The 12,595-nt window shown below is 40.8% G+C and overlaps 1 protein-coding gene across 4 annotated transcripts; it reads right to left on the bottom strand.

The window, feature by feature from the left end:
• Positions 1-219: 219 nt before the first annotated feature.
• LOC311598055 (uncharacterized protein) lies at positions 220-11,865 on the bottom strand. 4 transcript variants are annotated; one of them, XM_084782853.1, is made up of 5 exons: positions 11,703-11,864; positions 11,111-11,262; positions 7,489-7,615; positions 5,134-5,229; positions 220-2,843 (listed from the first exon to the last, which is right to left on the bottom strand). In XM_084782853.1, exons 3-5 carry the CDS (start codon positions 7,520-7,522, stop codon positions 955-957), a joined length of 2,019 nt encoding a protein of 672 aa, XP_084638979.1. In that variant the 5' UTR covers positions 7,523-7,615; positions 11,111-11,262; positions 11,703-11,864; the 3' UTR covers positions 220-954. The 4 variants fall into 4 exon arrangements, with proteins under 4 accessions (XP_084638979.1, XP_084638980.1, XP_084638978.1 ...); XM_084782854.1 differs by having other exon boundaries at positions 11,111-11,249; XM_084782852.1 differs by lacking the exon at positions 11,703-11,864 and adding an exon at positions 11,502-11,624 and having other exon boundaries at positions 11,111-11,460.
• Positions 11,866-12,595: the final 730 nt, after the last annotated feature.

Below are 12,595 nucleotides of genomic sequence, written 5' to 3'. Positions count from 1 at the left end.
CTGTCTCAAAAAGGGAGGGGTGAATATGTAACATATGAAATAATATCCTCAAAATCACTGAAAAGACACTGGCATTTGGGATATGATAACCAGTTATTCAAATAATTCTCAGCATTAGACAACTGAAATCTGTCGCCTGTCTCCCTTTAGTAAGGTGGACTATTTTAATGTCTGTGATAGAATGACATGTTACCCAACAAAAACAGCAACACTACACCATGAACCATTCAAATTTGTTTATTTAAAGCAAGCTTCACATACAACTCCTATTTTATACCTACTGTATGGTTCTCTGAAATCAATCAGGACTATCTTGTTCTTTTGACACAGTCTGAAAGTTTAGCTAATTTCCATTTTCAAACATGAAGACATATCGTAAATATGGTTTCACTAACAAATTCATATCCTTACCGAGATGAATTGTGGTCACTATTCTGATATCTATGAAGAGTTATTCCTACCATGTCAAATAATGTCCCGTAATTTATAAGCATTATTCTATATATTTTATATATTCATAGGATGTGTCACCTACAGTAGTACTCCTCATATCCATTAAAATCTGAGGTATGAGTTTTGCTACTCTTTGTGTGTACATAATGTCTCCCCGTATAACTACTTCGCTCACACATACTGGACAGAGTTCCTTCCAAAGTCAAGAGACAGAGAAGACTTCTATGAAGCTTGAATTCATTGATGAGGAATGAGCATTCATTAAAAGCCTTGATACATTATTTATATCTGTAGTGCTCCTCAATACAAATTTTCTGCTATCAATAAAGACATGAAGAAGAACTGACAAACTTGCAACACATTTGAACTTGTAGGGTTTCTTTCATGCATGGTGTTTTACATTGTGTATGTATGGAACATTTATTAATTAGTCACATTTTTTTTTTCCATTTCCACTGTGTCTCACTAGTATGGGGTTTGAAGCTAAGAGGTGAGCTATTACTAAAGGCCTTGCCATATTCCTTGAATGTCAAAGGTCTCAGTTCCAGCGTGAATTCGTTGATGCCGAATAAGGCTTGAGCTATTATTAAAGGCTTTACTACATTCTTTGCATGTATAAGGTTTCTCTCCAGTGTGGATTCTTTGATGTTTAATTAGGGCTGAATGATTATTAAATGCTTTTTCACATTCCTTGCATTTATAAGGTTTTTCTCCGGTATGAATTCTCTGATGCTGAGTGAAGGTGGAGTAAATACTAAAAGCTTTGCCACATTCTTCACACGTATACGGTTTCTCACCAGTATGGATTCTCTGGTGCTTTCTCAGGTAGGAAGAACAGATAAACGCCTGGCCACACTCTGCACATTTGTAGGGTTTTTCACCAGTATGAATTCTTTGGTGTAGAATAAGACATGACGATTTAGCAAAGGCTTTTCCACATTCGTTGCATGTGTACGGCTTCTCTCCAGTATGAAGTCTCTGATGATATTTAAAATACGAAGAACACCTAAAGGCCTTGCCACATTCTTTGCACTTGTATGGTTTCTCGCCTGTGTGAATTCTTTGGTGTACAAGAAGGCTTGAGGAACTGACAAAGGCTTTGCCACAGTCTTTGCATGTGTAGGGTTTCTCTCCAGTGTGAAATCTCTGATGATTCCTAAGGTAAGACGACGACCTAAAGGTTTTGTTGCATTCTTTGCATGTGTAGGATTTGCCCCCAGTATGAAATCTCTGATGATACTTAAGGTATGAAGAGCAGCTAAAGGTTTTACCACAATCTTTGCATTCGTACAGCTTCTCAATAGCATGAATCTTCTGATGCTTATGTAGGTATGAAGAACAGATAAATGTCTGGCCACACTCTTCGCACTTATAAGGCTTCTCTCCACTATGAATCCTCCCATGTTGGTTAAGGTGGGAAGAACAGTTAAAGGCCTTGCCACACTCTTTGCACTTGTAGGGTTTCTCTCCTGTATGAATTCTCTGGTGCTGAGAAAGGGATGAGCGGAAAATAAAAGCCTTGCCACAATCTGCACATTTGTAGGGTTTTTCTCCGGTATGAATTTTTTGGTGTCGAGAGAGGGCTGAGCAGTTATAAAAGGCCTTACCACATTCTTCACACTTGTATGGTTTCTCTCCACTGTGAATTCTTTGGTGCTGAGTGAGAGCTGAACAGTTGTTAAAGGCTTTGCCACACTCCTCACATATGTAGCGCTTCTCACCGGTGTGAATTCTGTGGTGTTGGTTAAGGCTTGAGGAACAGTTAAAAGCTTTGCCACACTCCTTACATTTGTAGGGTTTCTTTCCAGTATGAATAATTCGGTGTTGTTTAAGATGGGAGGAACAGTTAAAGGCTTTGCCACACTCCTCACATTTGTAGGGTTTCTCTCCAGTATGAATTCTCTGGTGTTGAGAGAGAGATGTGGGAAAATTAAAGGTCTTGCCACAGTGTGTACACCTGTAGGGCCTTTCCCCAGTATGGATTCTTTGGTGTCGCGTACGGGCTGAGCAATTATTAAAGGCCTTGCCACATTCTTCACACTTGTATGGTCTCTCTCCAGTGTGAATTCTTTGGTGCTGAGTGAGAGCGGAGGAATTATTAAAAGCTTTGCCACACTCACATTTGTAGGGCTTCTCACCAGTGTGAATTCTGTGGTGTTGGTTAAGGCTGGAAGAACAGGTAAAAGCTTTGCCACACTCCTTACATTTGTAGGGCTTCTCTCCAGTGTGGATTCTATGGTGTTTATACAGTGTTGAGCGAACATTAAAGGCCTTGCCACACTCATCACATTTGTAGAGTTTTTCACCAGGATGAGTTTTATGGTGTTGAATAAGAAGTGAGCTCCAAGGAAAGGTTTTGCTACATTGTTTAAATTTAGAAGGTTTTATTCCTGTTGAGTAAAGTTGGAATGATCAGTAAGTGATTAACCATGTAGCTATAAGTACAAAACTTACCTTTCATATAGATACTTACACCCGTAGATACAGATATAGATGCAATTTACTCTCATGTAACAGTAAAGTATACACAATTCCATAACTGTATTCACTACGTTAGTTATATATGAAACAACACAAACTTCTAGTGAACAATGGAAAATAATTCAAAATTTTTAAAGTAAATACTCTAAAGCCAGTAAAATCGCTCTGTGGATGAAGACATCTGATTCCCAGGAATCCACATGTTGGAAGGAGCAAACTGAATCCTACGAGATGTCTTCCATCCTCTGTATGAACCAGAAGCTCTGAGCAAACACACACACACACACACACACACACACACACACACACACACACACACGTGCCTGCACATACACACATTTAAGATAAGAAATATGTAATATTTACAACAAGAATAACCCTTAAGGGAAGTATGCTAAATGAAATATACATACTATATATGACAGATATCTAATTAGAAATATATGAAAATTCTAAAATAGAAAACCTGGAGAGTATGAATTTGAATGGTGACTAGATGAGAGTGACAAAAAATACACAATTATTTTCCCAAGAATATGTTTTTTGTTTTGAAAGTTAAACTATCTCTGAAAGATTTGAGACATTACAAATTGAATGGAACAATGCCCACATATTTAAGACAGTAAATTGAATGTTATATGTTTTTTAACTCCAGTTTTAAAAAAAACACTAAGTGCTATTGAATGATTTAAAATTTTTCAAGTGGGGCTGGAGAGATGGCTCAGACGTTAAGAGCACTGGCTATTTTTCCAGAGGTCCTGAGTTCAATTCCCAGAAACCACATGGTGGCTCACAGCCATCTATAATGAGATTTGGTGCCCTCTTCTGGCATGCAGTTGTACATACAGACACAACATTATATACATAATAAAAAATATTTTAAAATAAAATAAAAATAAAAATTTTCAAGTTTATGTTTAAATCATAGAAGTGTCTGTAGAGGTAACATATTTATTAATAGCTTATGAAATTATAATTAACTTCTAGAAATATTCATTTTTCAGGATAAAAAAACTTAAGTAACCAATGAAGAAAAATATACATAGCATGAATAGACAGAATTAATATTTTTAAAAATTTATTAATTATATATATAGTATTCTATCCATCAATTTTTTTACTAATAACCATACAATATTTTAAAGAAAATCTTTAATATGCATATAATTTTACCACTTATTAAAGCTAAAAACAAATTTGTATACTACTGATATGTTTGAGTTTGTTAATTTTTACCAAATATAAAGTCTTTTATGGGGAATCAGACCAACGCAAGATTTTCTTAGAGACTCTAACAGAAGGACAACAGAGACTTTAGCTCTGTGTACTTGTCCAGTAGTGAACTTGGCATGGCCTGTCAGGCTTCCTCAGAGGAATCAAGTTGTGGTTTCTGGGGAGCCTGACTTCTCCCCCCCCCCCAACTCTCTGGGCTGTTGCTATCAGTTCTTAGGCAGCTGTATCTGAGGTATTCCAAATGAGAGCATCAATTTTATTGGAACTAGTCACAGGGTTGGAAACCTTTTATTATCCTACATTGTTCTAAAGAGCCACTAGTAAAAACTGCCATTCAATCACACGGTGTAGGTTGCAGCTAAGGACATAACCAACAGATATGAGGGAGCTTGTGCAAAAGTAAAACGCAGAAAAGGGAATTGCAAATTCAGCAAAATTCTGAAAGAGTATGGGTGAGCTACCAAAAGTACTCTTCTGCCTGTGCCCGCATACCCACACTGACAACCAGTGTGTGGCAGAAAACATCACAGGAATATAGCATCATAATAGTTCAGAGAAGGCTGATGAGATGACTTTAATTACTGAGGCTGTAAATGTAATTGGGAGACTTATTTGTGGTGACACTGTGCTAGAAAGGCTTGACAAACAGGTCATTAGTACTGTGAGTGCGTTTCTGAGGCACAGAAAGCAATAAGTCCGTAATGATCTCGACCCTGACCTGCAAAAGGACACACTATAGTCACTGCGAATGCATTCAGACATCACTAGAGAGGAAGGACAGATTTAAGGAAATAAAAGACAATAAACATCTGTCAGAAAATGTCCTACTCTGGGAGATAATACATGCAGGATTCTAAAACACTCCCCACAAAAGAGCCTCTAGCCCACCCAGTGTTTGATGTCTGCCTTTCCGTGGCATCTCTGGACCTCTCACTGGTGTGCTCTGATCTACTCCCTCGCACATACCTGGGTATACAGCTGCTGTTGCTGGTCCCTTCACGTTCCCGGGCTCTTTACTCTGCTCGAGAAATGAGACCAAGTATGGCTTAGAGAAAGCAAGACCTGTTAGAAGAGAAGACAAAGCTGGTGATTGCATTTGCTCTCTAGGAATAACCTTCCCATATCACTATTGTGTTTTAAGGAAAGAGGAAATAGCACAAAAGATGGTAGAAAATTTATTTAAGTGTATATCCTGATAGGTATATTCAATACATGGAGCTTTACCTTAAGAAGAAAAAATAAAGCTGATGAGTAATATACTTTAAGATGTATGCTCATGCTTGATGTCTATCAGTTACTAAAATTCCAGTCCAAAACAACAAGGACTGTAATTAACTTCATCAGCCACACCCACAACCCCCCTAAGTGTTCCTTAAGAGCAGGAATCTGACTCTGAGAAAGAAGTTGGGAGGCTTCCCTTCTCCACTTTATGTAAAAGTTTGAGAATATTAGTCTTAGTTCTTCTTTACAATATGGTATAAATATGAAGTAACTCCATCCAGACATGGGTTTTGAAGTTGGTAGATTTTATTTTTTTAATTACTACTTCAATTTCATTGTTTATTATAGATCTGCTTAAATTATTTATCTCACATTGCCTTAATTTTATTAGTACATATTACCCTGATGTCAAAACCAAATAAAGGCATAAAAAAGGAAAAAAATGATAGCCCATCATATCTGGTGAATAGAGGTGCAAACTTTCTCAGTACTTGTGATACATATCACAATGACCATCAACATCATCTGGACAGCATCCCTAACATGCAGGGATAGTGCAACATGCATAAATCAATAAATTCACTACATAAAATAATTTACTACACAATAAGTTTACTACATAAATGGACTCAAAGACAGAAATTACTTAAGTATCCCAATAGGCAGATCTATTTGCAGAGAATTTTACTCTCTATATAAGACTCCAAGGACTCTACCAGAAAACAAGTATAGCTGAAAAACACTTTCAACAAAATGGCAGCATACAAGCAAAGAAATATTAACAAAATCTTGTTATATACCAAAAACAAACATATTGAGAAAGTAATTCCCATCCACCAAAACTATCCCTGACCCAAAGGAAAGGAAAACAGGAAACCTCGGAATAAATCTAACCCAGGAAATAAAATACCTCTACAGTGAAAAGTTCAAATCATTAAAGAATAGAAACTGAAGGAAAAACAAAAAGAAAGAAACCGAAGAACATACTGGAAGGATGGAAAGACTCCTCATGCTTGTGGGTTGGTAGAATTAATGTTGTAAAATTGATCATCCTCCTAAAAGCAATCTATATATTCTGCACAATTCCAATAAAAAAATTCTAGTCCCATTTTTCACAGAAAAAAAAATTTAATCATAAAATTCATATAAAAGCACAAAAGAGCCTGAGTAGCCACATACTACTGACCAAAAAGAACACTGTAGGAAAGGGAACCACGCCTGAGTTTAAGTTCTACTAGAGCCATAGTAATAACACAATCTGTACTGCCACAAATGCAGACACACAGAGAGATGAAAAAGACCAATGTACCTAGATATACCTCCACCAAACTACAGCCCATTGATATTAGACAAGATTCTAAAACCTCACATTGAAAAGGGACTCTCCATAAATAATATGGGAATAATTGACTATTTACATGTATAAGAATGAAACTAAATAAAACCAACTCTACAATGGACTAAGGATAAATGGACATCCGTAACAATCCTCCTACAGCTCAGTAAACATCATGGAAGAGGGGCTGGAAAAAAAAAAATCTAAGAGCTGGAGGACTGGAGCGAGTACTGTTGAGAAGTCTTCTAGACAACGCGTGGCTACCGTACACATAAATTTAAAGCAGCAAAGATCCTTTGTACAAAACCTTCACCAGACGGAGTCCGTCAGCGTCACATCATAGGCAGGGGAGGGGCTCGTAAAGCCACTGCACTCCCCCAGGAGCCGAAACTTGTTGACTGTTGTGAGGGGAAAGGAGACACACTCCTGTGTGGTCCGGCCCAAGGATAAGTAGCCATGCTTAAAGAAATATCCCCTGCCCACTCTCAGGATGCCAAATCTTAACCAAATGTAGTGGACCAGAGGAAAAACAAGGAAGGACGCCAGGGATTTCATGAGTTGAAGAAATGGGTCCGTGGACAGAGTCAGAGGGTGAGTGTAGTCAATGTACATTACATATATGTAGAAACTTCTGAAATAATTGTCATAACACAAGAGTCTGAAGCTTATTGTTGGAAAGCACAAGCTCCCGTGAGCTATTCTACAAATGGAGGAAGCTACATGCTTATAGTGCATTAAGAATTTACTGTGGAAGTGATCCTCACCCAGAAACACAAGGTGGCTGTAAGTCTCCAACATCACGTCCCTGTACAGATTCCACTGAGTGAGGTCCAAGCATTCACACTCCTCTGCAGAGAAGTCAATGGCCACATCCCTGAAGGAAAGCAGTCCCTGAAATAAGGATAAATAAACAGCACATAGTAATTTAGGGAAGCAGTGTAACTTAATATCAATAGATAGCTAAATATGTGGTTGGAAATCTTTTTAAATTTTACACAAGATGAAAGAAGAGTAGTATAGTGAATGAGATACTTTTACATAGTATCTTACACATTGTCCATCTTCAAGGAAAGAGAATAGCATGTGTCCTAATGAACCCATGTGGATATTATATTTCATAATATACAAAATAGAATAACAGAATTATTTCATGTACTGTGAACCATGTGATGGGGGAACTGGCCTGGAGCAAAAGTGAGGTTGAGATGAGTCCAAACCCCCAAAAATCTCATCTTGAGACCGGCAGAAGTAAGGACCACTCCCTCCCTGTTCTGGGCCTGCGTGCCCCGATTCATGTAGTCTTGTGACCCCCTACCTCCACCATCCTTGAGGTAGTGACATAGCCTGGTGACCAGGTTTCAGGTTCCTCCTAAAGACATGTCCAGCTAGTGCCTGGAATTCCTCTCCGTGCAAAGGAAGCATTTTCAGCACCTCAGCCCCAGTCAGTGATGGACACACACCTGAAAACCCCTACCCATTCCTCCAAGGTTTATATAGCCCTGACCCCCCCCCCAAATAGAGAAAGCTGTATTGGAGAAGGCATGTCCCCTTATCCCACTCCACCCCACCCCATCCCCAGCACTCACTGCCAAACCAAGATCCTACTGACCCAACCACCAGGCTAAGCTTTACTCCTTCAAGTCCAGCATCTGTAAGCTTCAGTGCCTGGATGTCCCAAAGGGCAGAAGCAAGATGACATAACAGTGAAACTAAAGCTAAACTGAAACATCATAGACCCGGATACATAGACTCTGGAGATGACTGTGGGGAGGACTTCATCCCACGTGTTGTTCTGAATCAACATTGAGATCTCACCATCTCAGAGTACCCACCATGTCATCCGCAACTCCAAACATTCAACTATGAAAACAGAGTGTAAAACTGAGGGGGTGCAAAGTCAAGGTTTACCTTTCTGGAATCCGCATGCTCTCTGCATGTTGTGTTGATGAACTCACTGCACAGTTAATGGACAGAAAGCTATAAGTTACTGAGTAGATGTGTTCCACATGTCGAAATGTGGAGGTTTGACTGAGAATGGCCCCTAAAGGTTCTTATGCCTGAATACCTAGTCCTGAGCTGGTTCTCTCTCTCTCTCTCTCTCTCTCTCTCTCTCTCTCTCTCTCTCTCTCTCTCTCTCTCTCTCTGTCTGTCTCTCTCTGTCTCTGTCTCTCTCTCTGTCTCTCTCTCTCTCTCTCTCTCTCTCTCTCTCTCTCTCTCTCTCTCTCTCTCTCCCTCCCTCCCTCCCTCCCTCCCTCTTTCTCTCTCTCCCTCCCTCCCTCCTTCTCTCCCTCCCCCCTCCCTCCCCCCTCTCTCTCCCCTCCTCCTCTCTCTTTTCTCTGTCTTTGTCTCTCTTTCTCTGTCTGTCAGTTTGCCTGTCTGCCTTGTGGTTGTGTCACAAGATGTGATCTGTCAGCTAGTGCTCAGCACCATTCCTGCCCACCTACTGCCACGCTCCTACTGTGATGGTCATGGACTCCAACCTTCTGAAACATAAACTCCGAATAGACTCTCTCTTCACCAAGCTGTCATGGTCATGGTGTCTTATCACAGCAATAGAAAAGCAACTAAGACCCAGACTCAGAGATAGCTGTGTTGAGTGAAACCGAAACACATGAGATTCCAGTCAGGCCAGGCATTCTGGCCCTAGCAACACATTCTTCTCTCCATAGCTCACAACGGACTGGGTGTCCACTTCCCTGAGACATACAGTGCCACGCATATCCATGTTTCCGTTCATGTTTTGTGGTTTGGATTGGATGGTTTGTTTTTTTTTTTCCTTTTTAGAGCACCATACAAAAATAATAGGCATCATCATGGCATCATCCTATACATTCATTTTCCATAGTTTGCTTTTATTTTAAAAACTGGGCAGCTTCAGGTACTCAGCAAAGTTAAGCAGGAAGTACTTCTTGCTTCCATATATGAATCCACAGCTTATGCTGCTCAGTCTTCTGCATAAGTGATAGAGGGGCTGACTTGCTACAATGGCAAACCTGTGTTGGCATGCACCGCAACCCTCCTGAGTAACCCCCTCCCTTCCAGCTGGTTCCCTTTCTCCCCCAGTTCATGACCAATTATTTCACATTACATAGACACATCCACTGTGTATGTGAGCCACGTCTCCTTCGTCCTGTTAGTGGGCCTCTCCTCTGGCCTCACTTAGTAGTCAGTGAAAATAATGCAGCCACAAACATGGAGCAGGGGAGGGCAAACATCTCTCAAGGATGCTGTCTTAAAACCCTTCAGGTATGTGAGAGACTGGTCGAGCTAGGTCATGTGATTATCCCGTTTTCAGCATTTTGAGGAACTTCCATACTGAGTTCTGCCATGGCTACACATGTTAACACAGCATCCAGCAGTGAAAAAGGACTCCCCCTTTCCCACACAGCTTTGTGAACACCTGCTGCCATTCATATGTTCAACCATGCTGAATGGGGTGAGAGAGAATCTTAAAATAGTTTTAACCTGCATTTCTCCGATGTTTAACATGTTGAACTTTTTTTTTCAAGTATTTCTTGTCCATTTGCATTTTTCCTTTTGAGAATTGGTGATTTATTAAACAATTTATTGATCAAATCTTTAGTTTTTGACTGTTTAATTTCTACATTACTTTTTATATATTCAATATTAGTACCCTGTCTGATGTGTCATTGGCAAAGATTTTTCTCGTTCTGTAGACTGTCTCCTCACTCTGGTCAAGATATTTAATTTCATATAATCACAATAGTCTATTCAAAGGAATATTTCTTATTCTATTCTACATGTGAAATCCAGTTTTCCCCACAGTAGCTGTTAAAGACACTGGCTTTTTTTTTCCAATGTATGTTTCTGATAGCTTTGTCAAAAATTAAGTAGATTAAGTAACAGGTATACTTCTGTGTCTTCTATCTTAGTCAGTGTCTTGATCAATGACATTGAGCTGTGATGGGATATTTCAGAACTAACAGCAACAAATATTCAACCACCGCTGAGATTTACTTATAAATTAAAGCACACACATACATAAGCATCTCCAAATTTCCTTCCTATATCTCAGATATTGTGTCCATCCCCAATGGAATTCTTCCACTTCCTAAATGAATTAGAGAAGTAATTAGGTCCTGTCTTAACCAATAATTTATGGTTTAACAGTTATCTCTTTCAATCTCATTCCCAGTTGCTGTGATAAAAATACCCAGAGGACACACACACACACACACAAACAAAACTCAGCATTCTAGGGTATAGTCCATCACTGCCAAGAAGTCAAGACAATAACAACTTAAGGCAGCTAGTCACATCCATAGTCAAGAAGGGAGAAAGAAGGAATGTGCACACACTTCCCAATGCTCAGCTGGGTTTCCTCATGGTTACACAACCCAAGACTCGGGGAATGGTGAGACTCACAGCAGGCTGCGTCTTCCCACATCAGTTAAGTAAGCAAGGCAATCCCCGAGGCCAGTCTGATCTAGACAATCACCCAGTCGTTGAGAATCTCTTCCCAAGTGGCAGTAGGTTGTGTCAGGATTCCAATACACCAATAGCCCTCGGAGAAAATTCTGGAAGGTTATAAGCGCAGGAGGGCCCAGAAATTTCACTTCCTCTAGATAGGCCAAGAACTTAACTAGACCAGCAGCCATCAAGCCGGTGTCAGCTAGTAAAAGCATACTTCCACACCTCAAGGAGACAGGCTGACAGCAGATGCACCCTGCGGGGGAGGGCAATTGCTTCACCTTCCACCCTTCTCCACTCCTGGGCTACCAAGCCAGCTCCCCTGGCCCAGAAATGCAGAATAGACTATGCCAGCCGCATCTTAACAGAGTGGTCAATCCCAGCTCCATCCCTCATCACCTTCTCTCCAGCGCTAGGCAGCATCACAGTGGCCCAGCCTAGGTCAGCACAGCACCTCACACTCTGCTTCTTTGGCCTCCCAGCAACCCCAGGCCCGCACCCGCCCACCCCACAATATCCCTCTGGCTGCGCTACATGCTGGACCAACCTCCATGTCGGAGATGCTACCAAAGCGCCAACAGGACCCGACTCTGGCCCAACTTTGGAGAAGCCGGCCAGATAACGGAGACGCACAGGCACAGGAGAAATGCGGAAGTCCTTGTTTGTGACAGCGCAGGGGCGAGACTACATTTCCCACAACTCTGTGCGAGCGAGTTTCAGGAAGCCCTGGAAAGTGTCTGTGCAGGGGCAGGGGCAGGGCCGGGGCGCGGGGAGGGGGGCGCTGTTTGCTGAAGACTGTGCTCAGAAAGAAGACACGTCTGCCTGCGGACCAGCCACTGGGAGTCAGGCTGCTGCCTTTAAAAATCTCAAGTTCTCAAAATGAGATGTTTGGATGTGAGTCGATGTTTATTAGGTATCCTGGATACTTTGGTTCCGTGTGTTGTGATATTAAAACTCGACCTGCTTACTACAGATATTTTAAATATTAAAATTTCATCCCAGGACCTGTATACAGATACTCAGAGACCTATTTCGGGAGATCAAGTCTTTTAATAATGATAGCCATTCACCGTGGGGAAAGCAGCAATATGCAGCAGCTTATCCACCAGTCCAGCGCATCCCATAAAACAAAGGGCATCTCTTGCTGAGTAGAGATCAGAGGGGAAACTTAGAGTTTATCAGATTAATGGAGGCTCTGGGCTTCATTTAAAGTTGTAATTTGGGAAGTTGGTGCTATCGCACTACCCTGCCTCCATGCTATTATACCTAGGAGTTTAGCAATTGAAAGGCAGTAGACAGGATAAAAGGCTGACACCTGTTCAGGGCTTCTGCTATCTGATTCGAAATGTTGAGATCAGTCTGTGCCCTACGAGAAGCTACTTCATACTGTGTAAAAAGGAGTTGTCATGCTATGCCTTGCCCTGAGAGTTCACTTTGAGG

This window comes from Acomys minous (assembly GCF_964271855.1).
Source record: "Acomys minous genome assembly, chromosome: 5".
NCBI classification, from domain to species: domain Eukaryota; kingdom Metazoa; phylum Chordata; class Mammalia; order Rodentia; family Muridae; genus Acomys; species Acomys minous.
This window is presented reverse-complemented; position numbering and strand designations above follow the sequence as displayed.